This window comes from Nuphar pumila, chromosome 15, assembly GCF_984573655.1.
Source record: "Nuphar pumila chromosome 15, dmNupPumi1.hap1.1, whole genome shotgun sequence".
NCBI classification, from domain to species: Eukaryota; Viridiplantae; Streptophyta; class Magnoliopsida; order Nymphaeales; family Nymphaeaceae; genus Nuphar; species Nuphar pumila.
In genome coordinates, this window is record NC_143263.1 from 68,851,187 (window position 1) to 68,877,387 (window position 26,201).

General features: G+C 38.4%; 1 protein-coding gene across 1 annotated transcript in view; it reads right to left on the reverse strand.

Moving 5' to 3' along the window:
* LOC149815533 (persulfide dioxygenase ETHE1 homolog, mitochondrial-like) overlaps positions 1 to 17,051 on the reverse strand; it is a 30,929-nt gene extending 13,878 nt beyond the window's left edge. The window contains exons 1-3 of the mRNA XM_089990564.1: positions 16,788 to 17,051; positions 14,932 to 15,060; positions 14,693 to 14,800 (exon numbers count right to left, since the gene is read on the reverse strand). Coding sequence (XP_089846690.1) covers positions 14,693 to 14,800; positions 14,932 to 15,060; positions 16,788 to 17,051 — 501 coding nt within the window. The remainder of the gene's footprint in view (positions 1 to 14,692; positions 14,801 to 14,931; positions 15,061 to 16,787) is intronic.
* Positions 17,052 to 26,201: the final 9,150 nt, after the last annotated feature.

Here is a 26,201-nt window from a genome sequence, read left to right on the forward strand (position 1 = left end):
AAGGAACAGTAAAAAGAACAAAGGTGTGTGGCTGCAAAGATAACAGGACTTTGTATTTTTCCAATAGCTCCCGCACGCAACCTTAAGTTGGGTCATTTAAAGGGCTTTGGCTGGATTCGGGTCTCGGGTCCGGACCCGGACCTGAGACGAACTCTGCGTGTTGTTGGATCTGGGCACCTGGGATGTTCTGGGCGTGCTCTGCATCATTCTCCCCAGATTGGGAAGAAGTCGGCTCCGACAACTGATCTTCTCCACAGTAAGCATATACATCTTCAGTAGCGGCCCTTTGTATATATGATCTTGGTTCCAAATACTTGAATCCAGGAAGGGGTCCACGAGAGCATCTTGTAACACTCTTCAAAAATTTCTTTTGGTGCTCTGATGAGAAGCCCCTTAGGCCTTCCCGAAACATCTCAATGTCAGGATGATCCTCATGATATCCATCAGCATAATGTGCAGTTGAGCATAAGTCATCAACATCCATACCATCAAGTGATCCTGAAATAAGGAGCTGGAGTTCATGCTCCTTGAATATTTCTATCCAATCTGGTTGTATGAGTTGTTGTAAATCTGGTCCACCTGGAAGGAGCTCCTCTTCAGTTTACTCACCGCACTCATTATTTACGACTACGAAATACAACCCTAACTCAGAAATGTCGCCTTTATAATGCTTCAAGAAAAGGAGGTGTTGGTACCATTCTAGGTCCAAAGAAGGCAAGTCATTGAGATAGTTATGCTTCTGCTTCAACTTGCTCAAGAAGAAAGTCGCCATCCACCAATTGCTTGCAATTTGGAGCACTTGAAACTCGGTTTGGGCAAGGCTGATCAAAGGTATCAATGCACCTTTATACGCTCCATTCATATATGACAAGCACACTTTTAGGCTAATTTTTCCTCTCTCTCTCTTTCCTCTTCCTGAACAAGCTGCTTCTTCCTCATACGTTTTGCCTTATTTTTTTCCTTGATCGCTTTATTATTAGAGAGGTCATTCTCTGGATTTTGTCTTTGCAAAGAATCAATATTGCTTGGTGTAGACTGACAATCTTGGTTAACTAGATCCTCATCCGGTGTTGTTTCAACAGGTTCAGTTCCAGCAGATTCTGGAATATCTAGAGATTTAATTGCTTCATGGTGTGCAGAAACTAAGGCATCAAAATCAGTTCCATCTTGTAGAAGATTGTCATACTTCCCTGCCTGAATAATTTGGCCCTCTTTAAGAACCAGTTGCGAGAGGTTGTTGTGACCCGCATCCCTGTGAAGGGCCTCCTCAACGCCTTCTCGTTGCACCGTGTGTTGGAGCGTCACCGGGGTCGGATCGACGACGGTAGTATCAACAGGGTTAATCGCGCGCACACCTAACTGATTCAATTGCACTACATGCACATTCACCTTGGATTCATGCGCATCCATCCGTGCTTCGACCCCATCCATGCGCTTCGACAGACCGGCTACCTCCTTTTCTAGGCATAGCATATCTTCCTGCATCTCTGTCAACTTGTTGAGTAGCCGCTTCATGATCTTCTCTCGCGCCTTTCCGCTCATAGAACTGTTCCTCGCTTCTTGTGTCATGCCGTTGACGAAGGAGGAGGGGTTGGGCTCTGATACCATTTTGATGCAGTGAGGGAGGGTTGACTCTTGATGCAGTGGGGAGGATCTACTCTGCCGCACCTAACTGCTGATTACTGAGAACCAAGGCACGACCCACACGGTCGTGCGATGCAGTAATAACAAGAGAAAACAGGAAAAAAAAACCCACCACAAACGATGGTGTTGCCTTTCTTTTACTTTCTTTATTGCAATAGAACTCTAGTTAACAAACGGTGAAACAGAGGAGCAGAAAAAGAATGAGTAGACGTGAAACAAAATAAAGAACAATGCAAACAAAGGGAATAAAAAAAAAGCTAGCAAATAAACGAAAGTTGCTGAAGGGAAAATTGCTGCAACAGAAAACAAAGAACATTAATGTAAAAGCTGTTGTAGAAGGCTGAACGTGACAGAGGAATAATAAAAAAACAAAGACTGACAGACAATAACAAAAGGTGTTCAGACTGATCAAAGAAAACCAAACAGAAGAAATAAAGGAACAGTAAAAAGAACAAAGGTGTGTGGCTGCAAAGATAACAGGACTTTGTATTTTTCCAATAGCTCCCGCACGCAACCCTAAGTTGGGTTATTTAAAGGGCTTTGGCTGGATCCAGGTCTCAGGTCCGGACCCGGACCTGAGACGAACTCTGCGTGCTGTTAGATCTGGGTGTCTGGGATGTTCTGGGCCTGCTCTGCATCAAAAGCTAATAGAATTGCATCCACTAGCTTCACCTTAGCGATATGCCAGGTTTGCTATGCCTAGAAACTGTTAAAATGCATATACATTTGTATATGTATATATATATATATATATACTATCTAGTATATACATGTATATATTATATATATAATATATCTTGTACCTTTTTTGTTTTTTTATTTCTTCCTTTTTTTTGTTTTTGCTCTATCTGATTTTTGGTTGTTGAGCTAGCCGTTGTGAGCCAACAACTAGTTGACTAGCCGTTGGGTACACCCAATGGCTAGCTCTTGGCCCTTTGTGTAATGAAAGCAAGAGGAATACAAAAGAGCCACCAAGGGCATACAATTATCAAAAGAGAGTGCACAAGCACAAGTCCACAAAGGGACAATACACAAGTCAATCAATGGCAAATACAAAAGATCACAAAAGCTATCAATGGGCATACAAAAGAACACAAATATAAAAATAATATATCTTTAATTGAGATAGAATGCTTAGAAAAGCATTAGTGAAAATAGGGACAAAAGGTTCCTTTTATACACAAGAGAGGGCCAAAGAAGGGACAATATAACTGAATGTTAGGGAAGCCCCAACGTCTATATGGTCCAAAGGACCATAATTCCCTTACCAAACTAATAAAAGACAAAAACAGAAAATATAACTGTTTTATGTCTAATGTTATGCAATTTTATGAATTTTGCAATATGTTACACTGAATTACGTGCTTTATTAATAGTTACAATCATATTTTTTTACTACATTTAACTATTTATTATAATATTTATGTTTTTCTTGATGTTTTATTTTTTTGGTCTTGCCTAGGCCCCGACCAATCCTTTTAAGGGTTTTCCTCTTAGGCTCCGACTAGCGATTTTGACAACTAAGGATAGGTTTATTAGAACTATGTTGGATCTCGGTTTTAGATCATGTTATATTTGTTAAAATAGAGCATGCGTATGGATCTGAATCTAGATCCAGACCCATACACTATTTTAACTATGCTATTGACGTGTTTTTCATTAATGGCATTTTTTTAATATGGTTGTTGTGATATGATATTTTAGTCTCCATTGTAAAAGTGTTTTTAATATAAAAGATTAGGGCTTGGAGGTGTGTTTTACTTTTCAGCCGCCCTAGCCATCGTGCATCTCTCTCTCTTTCAGCCATCGTGCATCTCTCTCTCTCTCCTTTTTTTTCTCCATTTTCTGTGCAGCTTGAACCGTGGTGAAGATCCCTCACAATATCTCATATGGTATCAGAGTTGGGTTGCGGGACTCTACCTGAGGAATGCTCAATGAGATCTGAAGAAGGTCCTTCTATTTGAGAAATCAAAACCTTTGATTTCTGCCATTTTTCCCTTAAATCTTTGTCAGTAAAATTTCTCTGAGTCCTAAAATTTCTGTGAGTCCTTTTCTTAAATCTCTGTCAAAATCTCTGTTGTGCCAACATTCCTAAAATTTCTGTCGTGCGTTTTTAAGGTTCCTAAAAAAATTATGTATTCTGACCTTGTTAGCTTTGTGCGTTTCTCAAGTTTTATTGGCATACATCTCTCATCTGTGCATGGGCCGGACCACCTTCATTTATACATCTGTATTGAGGCATAGGCCACTGTCTCCTTAGGCATATGTTATTGAGAGTCTGTCTTGTGAATGTCTGAACACCATTTTTCTTATTCCCATCGTCACTCTTTTCCCTGCATTCCTTCTCTTTCTCCTTCAGAACAACAAGTGCATTTCTTGCAGCTAATTTCTGTGCCTGACTTTTGGGGGTTCTGGGCAATACCGATTTGAACCCCATCTACAATGACCTGAACAGTAGCATTTTCTGGGCAATATCTATTTCTTGACGATTTCTTGCAACTCTTTTCTCTTTTTCAATCAGTAGTAAAATCAGTTTTGTGCTTCTCTGCGCAACGTCTATAGGCAGACTGTAAAAAAAAAATCATTTTTATAAGGTATTGGTTGCGCAAGTCTATGTTTTATTAATGCTCTGCTGATTGATTAAGTGATCTCAAATCAATTTGCTTTGACTTGCCTTGTTTGCTTATTTATTGTTTCATTGTTATGGATTCATTCTCGCCTTCTGGTCCCTCTGCAAATTTCTTAAATCAGCTTGTTACAGAAAAACTTACTCATTCTAATTTCTTGACATGGAAGAGACAAATACTTCCGTTTATACAGAGTCAGGATCTCGATGAACATTTGGATGGTTCGGTTCCCGTACCACCATGGTTTATTTTGCAGGAAACCAAGAATGAGAAGGGTGACACAATTACCAAATCTGTTGAAAATTCAGAGTATACAACTTGGAGAAAGCAGGATCAATCTTTGGTTGCTTATATTACATCAACACTCTCTCAAGAAGTGTTGGCTACTCTTTCAGATGATTGCACTGCGGCAGATCTATGGAGTAAGCTCTTTCAGACATACTCTCAGATATCAGAAGCTTGAGTTATGTACTTGAAAAATGAGTTTCAAAGTTTGAAGAAAGGCTCAATGATAGTTATGGAATACATAGGCCGCATGAAGAGTATTACTGACCAATTGGCTGTTATTGGGAGTGCTTTTTTAGATAAAGATAAAGTACAACTTCTTAATGGATTGAGCCTTGATTTTGACATGTTTACCACAACTTTTTCATGCCTTCCCCACTTGCCCAATTTTGACGATCTTCAGGCGAAACTTCTCCAGCATGAGATGATTATGAAACAAAGGGCGGACATAAATGAATCAGCTCGTTTTCATTCAGTTTTGGCCATGGACACTTTTGTAGGTTTTGGATGAGGGAATGGATGGAATCAAGGAGGCAGAGGTCGAGGACGTTTTGGGTAGGGAGGACGTAGTATCTTGCCTAAACCTAATATTTTGGGTGCCTTTAATGCAGGGAATCAGAGGAGAGTGCCCACTTGTTTCTTATGTAATAAAAGAGGACATGTGAAAGCTGATTGTTGGTTTAATCCACAGAACAAAGGAAAAATAAACAAAAACGAGAATAAGTCAGCTACTACTGTGGACACAAAAGCGTCATCAGCCGATGTACAACAACTTTTGTTATCAGCCTTGTCACAGATAACGATCAAGCAAAATGAACAAGGGGAATGGTATGTTGATTCCGGTGCTGCCACACATGTCACGGGTAATGCGGGTAAGTTATCTCACTTATTGCCTTATCTTGAAAAAAGTAGTATAGTTACGGGAGATGAAACTTATTACTCCATTAGTCATATTGGTAGTGCACATATTCCTATGTCAAAGTCTTCACTTCACTTGTCCAATGTCCTTCTTGCTCCTAATATTAAAAAAAACATTGTTTTTGTGTCTAAACTTGTTGACGATATGAATTCTTCAGTCGAATTTACTCTCTCCTATGTTTATGTTAAGGATCTACGAATGAAGGAGACGTTCGCTGAGGGAGAGCGATGAGGAAACATGTACATCTTTAAGGAGATTCCCTCAGTTCCAGTTCTTCAGTTGGAGCCATCCAAGCATTCTTCAGCATCTTCGTCTTCAGAGTCTTTGTCCTTCAGTCCATTGAAAGTTTTTTATTCATCTCATTATAATAAGTCTGATATCTGGCACAGTCGCTTGGGACATTGTAGTCGGGGTTTTATTGAAAATCTTGTATCTCATGGTCTTTTTCCAGAGTCTAGTTTATGTTCTCTTTTAGAGAATAAAAAATGTTCTGCTTGCGAACTCTGCAAAACTCATGTTCTTCCTTTTCATATTATTAATAAAAGAGCTTCAAAGCCATTTGAGATTGCTTGTTCCGATGTTTGGGGACTCGCCCCTATTCCTTCTCTCTCTGGCAGTCGTTACTATATTATATTTATTGATTCTTATTCCCGCTATACTTGGATATATTTCTTGAAGCATAAGCATGAAGTTTTCCAAATATTTTGGGAGTTCCATTCAATGGTCAAAGCAAAATTTTCTTGTGATATTGTGCATTTACAATGTGATGGTGGAGGAGAGTATTCGCCGAACGAGTTTATTGCCTTTCTTCGGGATAAAGGAATAAGTCGACAGGTTTCTTGCCCACATACCCCTCAACAAAATGGGGTTGTAGAGAGAAAACACATGCATATTGACGAAAGTGCAATGAGCATGTTACATGGCAGCAATGTGCCCATTAGTCTCTGGACAGAAGCTTTGGACACATTTGTTCATGTCATAAATCGTCTTCCTATGGCGCTTCTGGGTCAGAAATCTCCTTATTATACTTTGTTTGGGCAACATCCTTCTTATGATGAGCTGCTTGCTTTTGGTTATATACGTTATGTACATATTAATTCATCTTTGCGAAATAAGTTTCAGGACAAGACCGCTAAGTGCAGATTTGTTGGGTATGCAGATGAATACAAAGGCTATCGATGTTATGACTCTACTACAAAACTTATTAGGACCTCCAGAAATGTTTTTTATGAGCAAAATTTTCAGATCGATGACTCTGAACAGTTGTCATCTCGACAAGTAGAGGTATATGATCCATGGATGAGCGCAAATCTTTTTGCCAACACCAGAGAGACATGTCAGACGACTAGTCCTTCCTTCAATTCAAGTAGGGAGTTGGGTGACTCACAGATGCATGTCGAGCCATCTTCAGTTGAGCCACTTCCAGTTGAACGCTTTTCTGGACAGATCTACACTAGAAGGGACAAAAATACAGGGTCGAGGGATGTGGAAATCGTCTCTAGTGATCTGGCTCGAAGGTCGTCACGCATCAGGCATCCTATTTAGGGATGGGTGAGTTATGAGACTTTTTCTTTTGATTTTCAATTGTTTATGTCTCAGCTCACAAAGCGGAATGAACCCATTGGTTTTAATCAAGCTATTCAAACCTGTCATTGGATTGAGGCTATGAATAAAGAAATAGAGGCTCTTCATGAGTGTGAGACTTGGGAAATAGTGCCCCGGCCAGAAGAAAAGAATATAGTCGGCTCAAAATGGGTTTATAAAATAAAATATAAACTTGAAGGAAGTATTGACAGATATAAGGCACGACTTGTTGCTCGGGGATTCACGCAGCAATATGGTGAAGATTACGATGAAACATTTAGTCTAGTAGTCAAAATGGGCACAATTTACGTCATTATATCCTTAGCAGTCGACTGAGGATGGAAGCTTAGCCAGATGGATGTTAAAAATGCATTCTTGCATGGGGTTTTAAAAGAGGAAGTATATATGGAGCAACCTCCTGGGTATGCCGAGAAGGATCCTACTGCCTGGGTGTGCAAGCTCAGGGAATCTCTATATGGATTGAAACAGGCGTTTCGCTATTGGTTTGAAAGTTTCTCCATGCAAATTCAAAGCTATAGTTTTAGAAGATGTTCTCTGGACCACTCGCTCTTTATTTACCATAAGATAGATATCGTTACACTCCTTATATATGTTGATGATATTGTGATCACTGGGAGTTCAGATAATCATGTGCAAGAAGTGAAGCGGTTTTTGATGAAAACTTTCAAGATGAAAGATTTAGGGGAGTTGAGGTACTTCCTTGGTGTGGAGTTTGACAGACAAAAAAATACATTGACACTCATGCAATAGAAGTACACTCTTGATCTTCTAGAAAGAACCGGGATGACGAATTGCAAACCAGTCAACACTCCGAGTGTATTACATCAAAGGCTGAGTTCTGAAGATGACCATCTTTGCGTCAACCCTATAATGTATAGAAGTCTTTTAGGAATGCTGCAGTATTTGACTTTTACCAGACCTGATATAGTTTATGCTGTCAATCAGGTATCCCAGTTTATGCATGCTCCAAAGGAAGGTCATATGAAAGTTGTGAAGCATATTCTATGCTATTTAAAAGGAACTATAGGAGTCAGACTTGTTTATCGCAATAACGATAACCTACATAAAGGACATGAACTCATCACTTATACAGATGCAGATTGGACAGGGGATCCAGATGAGAGACGATCTATCTCTGGATATTGTGTATACATTAGACACAATTTAGTGTCTTGAAGCAGTAGAAAACAAAAGGCAGTGGCACGATCGAGTACAGAGGCAGAATACAGGTCGATGGTTGCAGGTACAACAGAAGTTACATGGATTAGACACTTATTGAGTGATCTTGGGGAGACAATTATTTGATCATTTCTTCTATGCGACAATCAAAGCACAATCAATATTGTATTTAACCCTATTCAACATAGCAGAACGAAGCACATTGAGATTGATCAACACTTTATACGGCAGAAAGTCGAGATGAAAGAGATAGAACTAAGTCATATTCGAACAAAAGATCAAGTGGCAGACTTGTTTACCAAAGGGTTAACAGGACGTCAATTTTGGCTATTGAAGAGCAAGTTGTACATGCTCCAAAACCATATACAACTTGAGGGAGGGTGTTAAAATAGAACATGCGTATGGATCTGGATCCAGATCCAGACCCATACTTTATTTTAACTATGCTATTGACGTGTTTTTCATTAATGGCATTTTTGTAATATGGTTGTTGTGATATGATATTTTAGTCTCCATTGTAAAAGTGTTTTTAATATAAAATATTAGGGCTTGGAGGTGTGTTTTACTTTTCAGCCGCCCCAGCCATCGTGCATCTCTCTCTCTTTCAACCATCGTGCATCTCTCTCTCTCTCTCCTTTTTTTTTCTCCATTTTCTGTGCAGCTTGAATCGTGGTGAAGATCCCTCATAATATCTCATAATATTGACACTGCACTTTTTGTAAAATCTACAAGTTTCACGTTTGTTATACTACTCCTATATGTCGATGATATGATCATCACTGGGGGTGATAAGAAAGGGGTTGAAGAAATTAAGTTTATGCTTAATAAAACTTTTGATATAACTGATCATGTTTTTTTGAGATATTTCTTAGGTATTGAAGTAGCTTATTCACCAAGAAGATACATTTTGTCTCAGATGAAATTTACAGCTCATATTGTTGCACGTTCGGGAATCACAGATAATAAACATATTGACACACCAAAACTAGCTAATAACAAGATGACAACTGAAGATAGGATTCTACTGGACGATCCAACACAGTACATACAACTAAGGATACACATGAGCCGAGCTCGAGCCAATCTTGGCATGTACAAGTTTGGCTCGCCCAAAAAATCGGATATACAGGCTCAGCTTGAGCTCGGCCTGAGCCTGAACCACTAGCATTTAGGCTTGGTTCGTGCCAAGTATCGAGCTGAGCTTGACCCAGTTCATAAGCTCGTTCAGAGCTACGGGCTGAGCTTGGGTCAACTTAGTTCATTGTGCATGCTATGCACAACATTAAAAAGCTCGACTAGGCTGAGTGATATACCGTTAGACCTGCCTTGTAGCAATCAATTTCTGGATCAGACATGGGAAGCCTTCTCACAAAAAAGGGGAAAAAGAGAAAAAAAGAGACATAGAAGCACAAAATAATCAAATATCTAGCAATTAATCAACTTATGAGCACTTTGAGATGAGACAAGACAAAATCCATGCACATCAATGAAAAATCACAACACAAAGATGAGAAACCCAAACCTACGAGAAATTCTCATAGAGATAAATCACGACTAGCGAGCAACCCTGAGGAAGAAGGGGATGAGGCCAACTATAGTGGGCAGCTAGTGGCGAGGCCATGAGGAAGGAGAAGCCAAGATGTGAGTGGGCGTGTGGTGGAAAGGAAGGAGAAGGGGACGAAGGAGCGTGGGCCAAGGGGGAGTTCAAAAAGAAAAAATGAAAAAAAAACCCTAGACTAAACTTTAAAGGGTAAATGTGAACAAAAATATATATAATATACATATATTTTATATTATTACTACATATACAATAATCGAGCCCACTCGAGCTTAGTAGGCCGATCAAGCTCGGCTCGTTTGCTCATCCTAGTGTCACAACCTTGTACAAGCTCGGCTCATTTAAAGGCACGGACGAGCTTCAGTCCGAGCTTAACTAGGCCGAGCCCAAGTCAGTTCGGATCGTTGTGCATATCTACAAACAACTTATTAAATCATTAACTTACTTGTCCATCAGTGGACCAGATATTACACATGTAGTTCATGCTATAAGTCAATTTAGCACGCGTCAACTTCTGTCCATATGAGTGTTATATTGCAGATAGTCTGATAAATAAAGAATACTATATCCAAAAAGTTTTTTCTTGTCTTCCTCCTCGTCTTTAAATTTTATTGCTTATGCTGATTCGGATTGGGGCGAAAATCCCAATAACTCACACTCAACTACTGGTTTTTGTGTATTTCTAGGTGATTCTCTTATATCGTGGCAGTGTAAAAGCAACAGAAGGTATTCTTATCCTCCACGGAAGCTGAATATAGAGCGATGGCTAGGACAGTAATTGAGGTTGTGTGGTTGCAGTCCTTGCTTAAAGATATGGGAGTTGATGCTTCAAAACCTTCAAAGTTGTGTTGTGACAACAAGAGCACCATATACATTGACAATAATCATACATTCTATGAACGAACCAAGCATATCGAGATGGACTGCCATTACATTCAAGAAGAGCATTTAAAGGGGACTACTGATTTGCCATATGTACCATCTGAATATCAGATCACATATTTCTTCACTAAAGCCCTTCCTTTACTGTGATTTTTCTTCCTTCTTGGCAAACTTTTGGTGATCACACCATAAGTTTGAGGGGGAGTGTTAAAATGCATATACATTTGTATGTATATATATATATATATATATCAATGTTGCAAGTATCTGTACGATACAATATGATATGTATCGTTACTATGAAAAATATTTGTATTTGTATCATATGTATGTATTATACGATACAACCTTGTATTGTATCGCACCGTACGATATAGGGTCTATCACACTTAAAAAAGGGCTGAATCTTAATTTTCTACTTTTAAGTTTTAAAACCCTCTTAAGGGACAATTCCCTCATTTGTGTAGAAGCTATTAGAGAGTTATTTTTGTACCCTAAGAGTCATGAGAGCGATTTGGGGGCCGATCTGTACGCAAGGGAGAAGGCTTTTGCGGTTTGTTCAAGTAAGAGTGCATTTCCACCATTTTTCTACTCAAGTGGGTTAAGGTAAAAAAACCTATTCTTTACTTCTTATTGAGCTTTTTTGGGGGAAAATGATATTAAATGGTCTAGCATGACAATGAGGCACTCGAGTAATGAGTAAAAACCAATTGAAAATCGAGTGTAACTATTGTCATACTATTTTTTTGGGTGATATCTCTTGGTTGAAGCATCATTTAGTCGGGACACATCTCAATGTTGCAACCTGCGCATCAAGGAATTTGTTGAATGCTGTGAAATGACAATATCAATAATTACTCACTGGTTTGAGAGAAAAAAGACAAAAAAAAGATGAGTGGGGCAAAAATGGGTATGTAGCCTTCGGAGGACAAAGATGAGCTCCCTACTCATGATACTACAACTCTTAGCATAACATCAAAAGTAGGAAGTTCTAAAGCGGTAGAAAAAGGTGTGGTTGGTGCTAGTAGTAGTAGTGTTGTGGACACAAAAAGAAGAGGAGGAAGGAGTTCTTCGAGAGGACGTAGAGCTAGAAGCTCTATTAGGAGCTTTTTTTCTCCTAAGACTGCCCTTGGGGCGCAACCCGACATTTGTACTGCTATTGCTCCTTAACATTTAGTCGAGCAGGCGAATATCACAGTTGGGACATGGTTCCAAGATGCTTGCATTCCTTTCAATGCAGCAAATTCTTTTCATTTTTAGGCCATGGCAAATGTCATAACTAGTATCAGGCCTGAACATAAAATGCCTTCATATCATGCTTTGAGAGAAAAAAATTTAGATACTAATATGAATGAAGTAAAGTCATATTGTGATGAGATTAGACAATCATGGAGAGAAACTAGGTGTAGCATCATGGCAGATGGGTGAATAGACAGAAAGTTAAGGACCTTGATAAATTTCTTTTTCTATTGCCCAAAGGAACTATGTTTTTGAAGTCAATTAATTTGTCTGATATGCCCAAGACAACAAATCTATTACTCAGGGTATTTGATTAGGTTATAGAAGAGGTTTAACCTCAAAATATTATTCAATTAATTACTGATAATGCAACAAATTATAGGGCAACAAGTAAAGAATTGATAGAAAATTATGGGTCATTCTTTTGGACCCCGTGTGTTTCCCATTGCATAGACCTCATGCTTGAGGGGCATCAACAACATGGATGAGATAAAGCACACAGTTGAATGCTACTAATAAGTTACTAAATTTATTTACAATCATGCATGGATTTTGAACTTGATAAGAAAGTACACTAGTGGTGTTGAGTTAATTCGTATTGCATTTACTAGATTTGTTACAAATTTTTTGACAATGCAAAGTCTAGTAAAGAACAGAACTACAATAAAAAATATATTTTCATCAGAAGAGTGGAATGCATACCCCTATACAAAAAAGTCTATAGAAATTATAGATATTGTATTCAGAAGTGAATTCTGGGATTCATGCATGAAGTTGTTGAGAATCACTATACATTTGGTGAAAGTGCTTCGATTGGCTGACCGTAAAGACATACCAGCTATGGGTTATCTTTATGAAGCCATAGACAAGGCAAAATATGTCATTAGAGATAATTTGAATGAGAAGAAAAATCTATACATCCCTATATGGAATATTATTGATTATAGGTAGACTCTGCAACTTCATCAACCTCTTCATGATATTATTTAGACCATGCATTTAGGTACTCTCTTACATTTAAAATGGACAGATAAGTCAACAAAGAACTCTTGGATTGCATTGAAAGGTTGAACTCTAATTATGGCATTCAAGATCAAATTCATAAGAAAATAAAAATTTATGATAATACATTGCATGATATGGGGAGACCTGCAACAGTGTGAAACTGTACTACGCAGCATCCAGGTAATTTATTTTGTCTATTTCAATTTTAATTTCATATTGTTATTTAGTTATGATGTTTTATATGATTGTATTTATTATTGTTTTATTGATTTCTCAATTTCTTATTTTTTTCAGGTATGTGGTGGACCAGGTTTGTAAGTGATGTTTCAAACTTGAGAGATTTTACCATTCACATTCTTAGTAAAATGTGTAGCGAAAGTGGATGCAAGAGGAATTGAAACATCTTTTAGCAAATACATACAAAACAAAAAAATAAATTGAAGCACAAAAGATTCAATGACTTTGTTTATGTTCGCTATAACTTACGACGGAGGCAAAGGTATATAAATTTATAAAATTTATTTGTCATTTTCATGTGTTTATTTAAAGTTTTTTTATATCATACAGAACTCAACTAATTTTTATTTTTTCATGTCATCTTTTGGGCAACTAGAAAAGTTATCATTAAAGAGGCACAAAGAGCAATTTGATTACATTAGTTTGGATTTTTTTGATGTATTGAATGCATGGGTTCAAGAAGAAGCAGACATTTTGAATGAAGAGGACATTCAGTGGATAAATATGGAAGGAGCTCAGGACGTAGATGATGAAGAACCCACGTACATTGCAGATGATGTGAATGTTGAAGGAGAAGAAGAATAAGATAATGATGATAATGATGATGGTATACTTTTAAAAAACACGGTTATTGTGTCGTGTTATTTTTTAAAAACTTGGTTATGATGTCTTATGCAACTCATAGAAACATAAATGCTTTATATGTGATTTTATGGTTGTATTTTGTGCAATTCATCATTGTTTCATATATTGTGAATTTTTTAGAATTTTTACTATTTTTTCTGATTTATTTTGGAATTAATTTTTTTTTATTAAAAATTTATGATTTTTTACAACACGATACGTCTCTTATTTTGGACCCAACCAATACGGGCAACGATACGATACTTACAACCTTGGCATAATATATACTAATACATATATACTATCTAGTATATACATGTCATTTATATATTATATAATATATCTTGTACCTTTTTTGTTTTTTCATTTCTTCCTTTTTTGTTTTTGTTTTATTTGATTTTTGGCTGTTGAGCTAGCTATTGGGAGTGCCCAACAGCTAGTCCAACAGCTAGTTGACTAGCAGTTGGGCACTCCCAACGGATAGCTCTTGGCCCCTTGTACTCTATAAAAAGGGCATTGAAGCCCTTATTGTCAGGTATGCTTCTTGTGAGCATTTAATAAATAAAATAATATTTTTTATGCTCCTGTTCTCCTATTTTGTAACATAGTGGCCTTTGTGTTGCCCATAGTGGCTTGTATTTGTGGCATATTGCCTATTGTTTTTGTGTATTCCTATTCTTTGTTGTTTCATTTCAGAAACCACTCTCTTAAAGAATGACAAGGGGTCATAAAAGCCACACAAAAACCATGCAACATGTTTCTAATTGGTAAAAAAAATTGAGCTGAAAGCAGCCAAGGGCCATGAAAGACTAAAAGTTGTTACTGTTTTCCAATCACCTTCTGCTTACTTGAAATCACTTGCGAAATTAGTAAAAAGACATGCAGTACCTCCAGAAACAGATTCCCAAAATGTATTTTGTCACCAGCATTGATCAAAATATCTGCCTTGGCTTTGCTATCTTTTGAGATAATTGACTTCACATCAGGCATCTTCGTCTGCATAAAAACATTTGATGAACATGCATGTGGCATGAAACCCAAGGAAAACAATAAAATATACAGATGACAAGTTCAACATTGTGTATCCCATGATTCTATCAAAATTTTATGAAAGAACAACTTGCTACCTTTATTAAGCCAGTTCCAGTGATATGATCAGCATGGCAATGGGTATTCATCGCATAAATCAGCTTTAAGCCTAATTCCTTAACAAGATCTAGGTCTCTGTCCGCTGTTATATCAACTGGATCAATCAACTGGACAAACAAATGCTTTAGACACAGTGCACAAAGTATCACAACATATACAAAAAAAAAGTTAAGAATCCAATATGGATAAGTGGATTGATCGAGAAAGATCTCTTGACAACATAAACAAAAACAGTAAAGAATCCAATAAGCTGATAATTATGGAAAAAAGCACAAAGCTAAGGGACTGCCAATTAGAACAGCCTTAACGATAAGCAATGGACAAAATATATTGAAATTCACTGGCTTTTAAACCTCTTGATCTTGGAAATCTGATGCCTGTAGTTGAATATATATATATATATATAGCATTAACTTTAGAAACAGAATCCACTAATCGAACATAATATCATAACACAAGAGTAAATCTTAGTTAACATTTAGGGGGAAGGGGAATCTATCAGAGACAATAGAAGACCTAGAAGAAGTTACCAAATGTGATGTGGACTGTTGAGTGACTTGATGTTAAACTCTAAAAATGAATAAGGGAGATAGGGAGATTTTCATGTTCTGAGTCATAATCTGCATCTTATTTGCGTCTTATGTCTGGAAAATTATTGGGATGCTTTCGAACCACTCTGGTTATGACAAACTCAACCAACAAATTTAGATGATAACTGATGATTGTGTACTGCCAAATCTGTTCTCATATTAGAGTTGTAATTAGAAAAAAGTGTGCATGCTCACAGCAAAAAGGGAAAAAAAAAAGATCAATAAAAAACAAAGCATCCTCTTTTTCTCGACCAATATATAGCCAACAAAGTATCCACTTTTTTTTCTACCGACATATATTTAATTGTTTTGCAAAAATTTACTTTTTGCATAGGATTTTCATGAGAAAAAATAACTGCAACTTTTTAGAAATGTTAAGAGATCATCTTTTATTAAAAAGGATTCTGTAACTTGAAACTAAACAATTTAACAAAAGCTAGATAAAACGCTTAAAAGAAAACAAATATCAGTTTTGAAGGTAACATAATCAGAAATATTATAAATAAGTTAAAACAGAATAATTAGATAATTATAATAATTAACCATCTTAAATAAGATGTTGAAGCAAAGCACAAAAAAAAGAGAATGAAACAATTACTTAATAATCCCGGCTGTAAAACTAAAAACAGAAAACATCAACAAATACTCACAGACACAGAAAAGAACAAACCGACTTCATGAGAGAGAAAAAAGAAAAAAGGGAGGCACAGACAGAAGTAGAGTTTTAGCCTAAATTTACATCAAAGAAGAACGCTTCAAAAACAGAACTAGACCACAAGTGACCAAAATAAGGGGAAAAAAATGTTCTATGCTTGCTTAGCATACATAAGAAATAAATTCATTCATCAAAATCTAATCTACGACTTTAATTAAGATATAAACAAAGCTAATTATTTCAAAATAAAAAAAAGAACATCAATGTGTGCTTTGCATCGAACTAATCACACAAATTTAAGCTAAAAGCACACGTGGCCACATTGAATTCATAAAAATCCAATACAAATACATGAGAGAATTAAAATGACTCAAAGAACTCGGAAGAAGCAAGAAAAAACCTCATCACAAAATCAGGCGAAGAGTTATTGGAGAAAAAAAACATGAGACTCAACACAATTCGAGTTTAAATTCCGTAAAAAACGAAAAATTAAAATTCATCCAAATTCAAATAAAAAACTAGCGAACATGAATCCGATAAAAAAACAAACAGAGAAAAAGAAGAACAAGAAGAGATCCGCGATCCTCACGACGGCGGGCTTCTCCGGGTGGCCGACGTCGGCGAGCAAGTACGTGTACGTAAAAGATTCTCTCTCGAAGAGCTGCCTCAAGAGAAGATTCGAACCATCTGAAGAGTTCGCGTTCGCGTAGAAGGCCCTCGCCAGGAAGCCCCCGCGGAAAGCGGGATTAGGGAAAGACACGGAGCGACTGGAAGGGGAGGAGGAAGAGATGCGAGAGAGGAGGGGGGAGGAGGAGGAGGAGGAGAAGGGAAGAAGGCGCCGGAGACGGAGCATCGCGCGCCTCAGAGAGCTTCGGCGGTGGAAGGTGACGGAGTTGTCCGATCGCAGAATACGACTCTGTTGCAGTTGCTGGGCTTGGGGAAATATATTTATACCCGGGAGAACCAACCAATCAAACGGTTATCGTTTTCTTAAAAATTTGTCCTTTTAAGGAATATTAACATTTAGCGGCCACGCTCATTTTTCCTGAATTTTCAAATTGACAAACAGAGGCTTTGATGCACAACGAACGGAGCCGGCTAGTATGTTTGAAAAAGGTTGATAGTTAGAATCCCGTTTTTCACTTGTGATATTGTTAATATAGAGTACTTTTTAGTGCATACATATTATTTTTTGTGACATTGACCAAATTGTATGCTTTGGTTTAATGGTGGGTTACTTGCAAAACTTGATAGATGTTATGGTTCAAAACTCATCTTAAAAAAATACTTTTAAAAATTGATTTTTTTTTGGAATGCCTTAAGCTGGGCTGGAACTCGGCTCGGCTCCCGAGTCAAGCTTGGATAAAAATATTTTGAGCTCGGCTCGTGTGCACCCTTATTCACATTAGGCACAAACATTTTGGAAAACGTGATTTCTTTTTACTTTTTTATATTTCGCCTTTAAAAATTACAAAGATACCCTTTTTTCGACAGAAAAGGATTATGCAAACCCCTGCTAGTTATACAACCATACCATTGGGATTCACACTTACAACCAATGTTGTGAGAGGCGAAGGCCTCGATACCCGAAGCGTATGCCTCAGAGGCGAAGCGCAAGCTCAAAGAACCGAAGCGTTGTAGTGAGGTGTTTGTAGGCTCGAAGCACACGCTTCACATGGGTGAAGCGCACGCCTCACGTCGAGGCGCGCTTCGCTTCTAAGGCGTACGCATTATGTCACATGGATGGAATCCACATTTCTCTCTCTGGTTCGTCGTTCGTACTCGTGCCTTCGCTTCTTTCTTTTTCTCCGATCGATTCTACAATTATCGAGCGAGAAAACCCTAATTCGGATTGGAAGGAGTGTCGATTTTCTCACCGGAGGTGAAAATGTTCAAGTTTTTCTTCTATTTTGCATTTTTTTTGGATATTCAAGCTAGGGTTTCAAGTGTGTTCTCTTTTGTATTCTGTGGATGGTTTTGGCATGGTTTATGTTTGGGTTTTCTCGCATGGTTAGGATCTTCATGCAGATTTTGGTTTCCTTGGTTTTTTTTTATGGATCCCATTTTTTGTTTCGGGCATGCGTGGTGGAATAGGGGTTTCATTGGAAAACTTAGCCTTTTGGTTGTGGGTACGGTTGGGGAATTGGGGTTTATTTCCCTCAGTTTGGCCTTTTTGTATAGCGTTGGTTTGTTCTGGCTTTTGATAAGGTATTGGGATCATTGAGGAGTCGTGTAATTAGGTTTTATTCCGCTTGGCGTCAAAGCTCACTGGAATGGTTGTTTTGTGAGGTCTGGTCGGGGCTTTGGATCACCGAGAAGCTTGAGTAACTAGGGTTTTATTTCATGAAGTGCCCCTTTTTTATGACGTGTTGGAAAGCCTGGGCTTTGGAGTCACCAAGAACATGTCGTGCTTAGAAGTTGATTCCCTCTCCCACATCCTGCATGCAACAGGGAGGTCGGTGTGGGGGTTTTAGGGTTCAATCTCTGAGAGCTTGGTTTGCGAGGGTTTAGTGATATGAGATAGTGGAACCATCCAAGAGTATTGTTTAAGCTTCCTATTCTTTATAAATTTTCATGCACCTCCTTTTGTGGCTTGTTATGTTTTTCCATCTCGGCTAGCTAAAGCAATCATAACATGAATGTTGGTTGGTTTTCAAATCAGTGACAAGGATTTAAGTTTAATTCTTTCAGAAAATCCACATTTCAACACGGTAATATTGATTAATTCTAACCTTGATTTATGAGAACCGAGTTACTCAATGCTTCAAATCATTGAAGAATTTTATAATAGGGACCTGTTTTTTTGTTTCTACTTCTACTTCATGATATCCTTCTACAAAAGTCACTTGGATGTTATGAATTTAGTTTTTATCTTGTTCAGTCTTGTTCTGATGAGGGCTATGCCTGTTGGTTGTTAAATAAACTTCCTTGGTTTTATGCATATCATACCCTATTGTGGTAATACTGTTGAGATGGTTCTTGCTTGTTAGGCTCTCGGTAGCTTAATTTTTTAATCCTTTTTTCTTTCTTTTGGGGTTCTCAAACCCAATATCTTTGGTGAACTCCTCATTTCACCTAATGTATTTTTAGTTTATGAGATAGTTGAATCTGGAAAATCTTGTGTACATGGACACTTCACTTGTGTATCTCGTATCGACATGTTGCAATATGACACTTCATTGACATAGTCAACCTGTTTCACGCTCAGTCAACATCGTGTCATTAACTTTATCTATTTTATTTATAATCGTATATACTTCTTCATATTCACTTGAGTTTTTAATTTGTCATCACTTAGCTCTGAGGTGGGTATCAAAAAGAGAGATGAAAATGGAGCTTCTTTGAAGCTGGAAATGAAACCGGGGACATGGTGGATGAACAAGATCACAAGTGCAGGTTTGTTCCTTATTTTGAACAACATTATCTGGAGTTAATTGCATTTGTTTGCTCGGTGGAAGGAGAGTGCATTGCTGATGCAATGATCGTGTGTAATGTCTCGCTGCTTTCCATTCCTACCACCAGGATATGAAGAGAAAACTAGAACTGGTGATTTAGATTTGTAACTAAAGGTTGTCTGCCTTCCCATTTTGCTTTAATTGGGTTAGATTCTAATTTAGCATCACATTAATATCGTTGGAAGTATTTTATTTTCTCGATACCAATGTATATGATTATAATCACTATATTTTTTTATTATTTTCTTTTCTTCACGGTATTACTAGTATTAGAGTTGAGTAGATTTGATAGATTACTGACATTTGTTTGTTGTGTTGAATTGTGCTACTTATTTAACATGCTATTGTTTTAAACTTTTGCATGGGCATTGGTTTTATGTTGTTTGGTTAATAAATGATTGGTTGGTTCATTAGAACCTTCTAGAGATTGACCTTTATTATTTTGATCATGAAACTTACGCTTCAACGCCTCGAGTCTCACGCCTCGCTTCGTAAGAGGCTCAATGCCTCGCTTCACCTCATCGCATTTAACAACCTTGCTTGCAACGTCCCAACACGAGCTGATGTGCACTACGCTTGCAACGTCCCAACACCAGGTGATGTTCTCTAAGGGCTCATGCCAGACAAGTGAACCCCCCCCCCCCCCCCCCCCCCCCCCCCCCCCCATTGGTAACAATCATGTACCTTTAAAAAAAGAAAAAGATACGTATTTTAGCCATTTGATGGACGAAGAACCCTCACCAAAACGAGGAAAAACCAGGTTAGAGTCACGATTACCTTGCTACAAACCTACTTGCCCCCGCCTCTAAGACCTGATCTGGCGTCTTCAACTCACTCACCCCATTGGCCATGTGGATAAACCCCTCGATGACCGTTAGAAGGTATTATTGTCATTTGCCTCGATTTAACTTGAGCTAATTATCAATGATAAAGTAGGTCTCCGTTTAACAATTTTTGAAAAAATCAGAGGCCCGTTATAAAAAAAAAAAATCAGAAACAGGACATGTTTTTTTAAGATTAGGGAAAAAGGTTGAGACATAGATGATGAAAAAAAACAAACCTGACTGGATCACCGAGTTGGCGTATATTTTGAATATTCAATATTAAGTTGAAGTTGAAATGAAAGGGTGCAATTTTGAATATTCAATAAAACTGATTTATTTTTTTTTTCAATTTTTTTTTTGTTTTTCATAAAACTAACATCTACATGGTTTGGTTAGTGGAAATCACCCCTTTAATAATCCGATTACGACCTATAGGCAGGATTTTATGAGGCTTAAAAAATCATTATCTTACAATATGCAACATAAGAGACTAATATTAACATTTTGAGCATGCTAAATATATCTATAATGTCCATTTGGGTCAGCACAACTCACACCTATGATTTCTAACTCATTCAAAAGGCTTAGGTGGCCATGTCCAAATGTTAACCCAATTATCTTTTCACATCCATTTGGATATGGGTATGAAGACTCCTTACAAGGTGCAACTTTTTTTTCTACTTTTGGATGTGGGATGTGGGCCTCAAACCCACTTGAGTACTCCTACCCATTATACTAATGAGCTCAACTAAGCCAAGGGATAGAATAATATCAAGCAACTGATGCACATGTTGGCCATGTTGAATAAAGAAAGGCGCCCACAATTTGGTTTAATAATGCCAACTTTCAATCCTCAAATCCAACACAATCTCCTTCTCCATATAATATGACCACAAGCTCAACTTGTTCGTATTAGTATGCGTGTGGATCGGATTTAGTTTGGATATCCAACTAACTGGTCACCATTTTCGTCTTATCGGGAAAGCATTTAAACCATTGTGTACCCTATATAGAAATGAGCCCATATTCAATTTTATTACACTAATTCAGACTCAGATTCAGATCCAGACTTACTACTTAAAATTTGCATTTAGACTATGATAAACTGCAATCTGGCCCATATCCAATGCATTTGCACTACGACCTAAATTTAACCAAAGCTCAGGCATAGGATCTGCTCTTTTGTATAGATGTTGGATAAAAATATCGGGGAATAACTTGATAGGCCCAGAATAGGAACTTCAATTTGATTTGTTTTCAGTAGATCCATCAAATAGACCCTAGCTGATAAAATCAGGCTCAAATCACATGGAGCCTGAGCATTATTGGGAACCGGGTATGGATCCGCCTGCATAGGGGGTATAATTAGGGATGTCAACGGGTTGGGTTTGGTTTGGACCCAGGTGGAACCAGACCTGGGCCTGATTTTTGGGTATGGTATCTGGTCCCGACCAGGGTCTAATTGGACCCACCATAAGAGAAACCATACCCAGACCCAATAAGAACTACATGAACCAGACCTGGTAAAATACTATTTTTTATAATTTTTACATTAAAAATTTGCGGATTAACTCAGGTCGGGTCCAGGTCTGGTATAGATTTTCACAAGCTATACTCGAATCCATGTATTAATTAGACCTTCAGGTCCAGACCTGGGTCTTAATTGGGTCTTCTTATTTATCACCATACCCGGACCTTATAGGGTTGGGTTCGGGTTGGGTCCCGGTAAACCCGACCCTTTGACACCCCTAGGCATAATGGCCTTTCAAATTTCTTACATGACTCATGGATGACCTCTATCCGACAGATGCATCCAAGCAAAATATGCATTGGCCTCGTGATGGGAGGTCACTAACAAAAGAAAATAGCAAAGAAACAAATTTCGGGTAAGACACCTAAATGTGTCAAATAGGAGATTAAACAGTATAATGCTAAGTCATAAATGCAGGGAAACGGCAAAAGGTGTCTTCCTTTCTTTTTCTTTCCTTTTCTATTTAAGAATAGACGGAGTGGGGCTCACAATTTGCCATGATGCATTGTTGATGATTAATGAATAAATTAAACGAAAAATAGCCTCTGTCCTTGTAAAATAACATGCTTTCAAAAAAGACCCTCACAATTTGTGAAAATCCTTTTTATGTTCAAAATTGTGATTCTTAATTTTTAGAATATTTCACCTTTCTTCAAAATATAGTGCGACAAGTCATTGTTGCAAATGTCTTGCAAATATGAACTTTCTTTTTACTGAAAAAAATTGTACAAGTAGGACAAACAAGAGAGCGTTCACAAATGTGAAGTTATTAGCATGCTAAGTTTAGCAAAGGCATAATAACTGCATTGTGGGTAGGGTGGACACATGCCCACCTGACCAAGGAAAATCCTCCAAAAGGGTAGTGGGTCAGGGTAGGGACTAACCTGGAGTGCAGGTGGGCATTGCCCCCACGTAAGGATGAGCACCACTCGTGCCTGACCCAAAGGGGCCATGGCCCACTCGATCCTGAGTGGCGAGCACTACAAGAAAATAGGGAAGTAGCAACGGAATTGTTTCATCGCTAACTAGCGATGAATTAACGAGAGAAACAAATCTGTCACTAACATCAGTAATATTTACGAAAATAACAATGAAATAGATTCCATCACAAAATCTGTCGTACATTAGCGACGACTTAGTGATGGAAGGTTTTATCGTAATAATTGCGACATTTAGCGACGTATTTGGTGAAAGACAGACTTTCGTCGCTATCTAGCGATGCAGTTAGCGACGAAATATTTTTGTCACTAACTGGTTATGTAGATTTATGATGGCTTAGCGACGAAATTAGTTCGTCGCTAAATATCACATAAATCCCTAATCAAAACCCTCTTTCTCTTTCCTATTTCGCTGCTCCGGCCTGCTGCCCTCTACCTCCCGCCGCCCTATCCCGCCCGTCAACCTCTCTCCGGCCCACACAGCCCGTCGCTTGGCGACCGACGCTCCCCATCAGCCTCCTGTCGCTCCCCGTCAGTCGCCCGCCACCCGGAAACGTTCAGGTAATCGATATTAAATTCAATTTTTTCGGCATGTGGGTCACCCCCCTGCTTTTTCGGCGGGGGGTCTCCCCCCTGGTTTTCTGGCAGGGGGGCGCTCCAATGCCTTTCCGGATAAGGGGCGCCCCTTGCCTCTTTGGTTTTTCTGGCAGGGGGGTCACCTCCCTGCGTTTCCGGTAGGGGGTCACCCCCTTGCTTTTCCGGCAGGGGGTCGCCCCCTGGTTTTCGGGCAGGGGGTCACCCCCCTTCTTTTTCGGCAGGGGGGGCGCCTCAATGCCTTTTTGGATGAGGGGCTCCCCCTGCCTCTTTGGTTTTTCTGGCAGGGGGTCGCCCCTCTGCGTTTCTAGCAGGGGGGTCGCCCCCCTTCTTTTTCGGCAGGGGGGTCACCCCCCTTCTTTTCCGGTAGGGAGTCACCCCCTGGTTTTTCGGCATGGGGGTGCCCCAATGCTTTGCCGGATGGGGGGCGCCCTCTACCTCTTTGGTTTTTCCGGCAGGGGGGTCGCCCCCTGGTTTTCCAACAGGGGGTCTCCCCCCTAATTTGACACTAGGTGCTTGGGTGTGCGGCTTCTCAACGCCTTCATCGTGCTCATGCCCGTGTGCACGACGTGTGCTTTTTGGGATCTTTGTGTTTGCTTTTCCTTTGCCGTAGCGAAATCATGACCCTACTCGGTGCTGACAACTCAACTGCAAGGTTCCTTGTGTATCTTGCCAGAGGACTTGACATGCGGTTTGGCAGGCCACACTGCATCATTTTGTGAAACTGTGAATGGCTCATTAAATCAGTTATAGTTTGTTTGATGGTTCCTGCTACTCGGATAACTCTAGTAAATCTAGAGCTAATATGTGCACCAAAGCCCGACTTCTGGAAGGACCGCATTATTTAGATAAAAGGCCAATGCAAGTTTTTTTCATTTCAACAGAGGGTGACTTCATTTTAACACATTGTCTCTTGCAGATTTTTCAACGGATCCTGCTTGTGCCCCACCACCCATGGTAAGTAACTTATAAAATCAATGCAAATTGGGTGAATACCCGTAGTCATTATGTGATGTAAGTGTATCACATGTTATTTAATTTATTGGATGCAACACTTTACTGTTCACACACTCACTTAGTTGTTGATATCTAAGACTGTTTTGTTGGAGTTTGGAGATCATGTTGAGCATGATTTAAATGTATGAGAATAAAAGTGTTCTTATTTTTTTAGTACGGATTGGCTAAGCATGGTAGTAGTTAGTAGGATATTGGAGTGTGTTTGCTGCAGGTACATATTTGACATTTTTTTAGTATGAATGTTTTCGATGTATTGCAATGTTGAATGTGATTGTATTCATGCTTGCATGTAGTTACTTTCAATTTGTTTATTACTTACATGTGAAATTGTATAATGAAAGTATGCTTCAAGTGAATGTATCGTTTAAGGAATAATTTGCACATGAAAATATTAAGTTATCAATGCACACATCATAATTCTTGTGATTGTATGACATCATATATTGCATGATAAATTTGATATTTTCTTCATCATAACATTCTGATGATTCTCTTTTAACTGGTTAGGATATTATTTGTAACATCATACGACAAAATAATTGCAAACCGTGATTGGATGTACCGTAGGATAATTGACAATGAGTTATCACATGAATATATGGATGTTGTTGAAAGTTTTATTGAATTTGCAACGGCAAATGTCAGTACAGTGGATCCTATAGGTCGAATTAGGTGTCCCTGCAAGATTTATAAGAACAATCGATTTGTAGAACCTCATGGCGTTAGACATCACCTATATAGGAAGGGTTTTGTGAGCGATTAACAAAATTGAATGTTTCATGGTGAAGAATTTAGAAATAATTTTGATGCACGGGTGAATATTGTGCACAATAATTCATATATGAATTTGATATTTGATGCCGCAGGAACAAAACTGAGTTATGTCATGGGTCCTAGTGATGTAACAACTGCAGTAGATGAAGAATCACCAAACGATACCGCTAGTAGATTTTATGATTTACTTAGAGATGCTGATGAGAGCCTTTGGAACGGTTGCGAGAGTCACACTATCTTGTCTGCAGTTTTTCAACTAATGAATTTGAAATCTGAGTATAATTCGAGTCAATCATGTTTTGACCGTTTGTGCATGATTGTGAAGAGTATGTTGCCCAAAGATGAGAAATTGCCATAAAATTTCTATCATGCAAAGGTTATGGTAAACACTCTAGGTATGGGGTATAAAAAGATAGATGCTTGTCCAAATCACTGCATGTTGTATTTCAAGGATCAAGAAAACAACATATCATGCCCGTCATGTGGGCATCCTCGGTTCAAGCAAAAAACAAGAGGGAATGGTAGCACGAGATCAAAAAAAGTTCCGTACAAATCGCTTCGCTACTTTCCTATCACTCCTAAATTGCAACGATTATATATGTCTTCAAGGACAGCTAAACACATGAGATGACATGCAAATAAAGTTCGACATGATGAAGAAAAGATCACACATTCTATTGACGCAGAAGCTTGGAAACATTTTGATCGTACGCATCAAAACTTCGCAATAGAAGTGAGAAATATTAGATTCGGTCTATGTACAGATGAATTTAATCCATTCGGAGGTAGATCAACTCCATACTCATGTTGGCCAGTATTTATAACTTCATACAACCTTCCACTAAGTTTGTGTATGAAGCGCCCAAATCT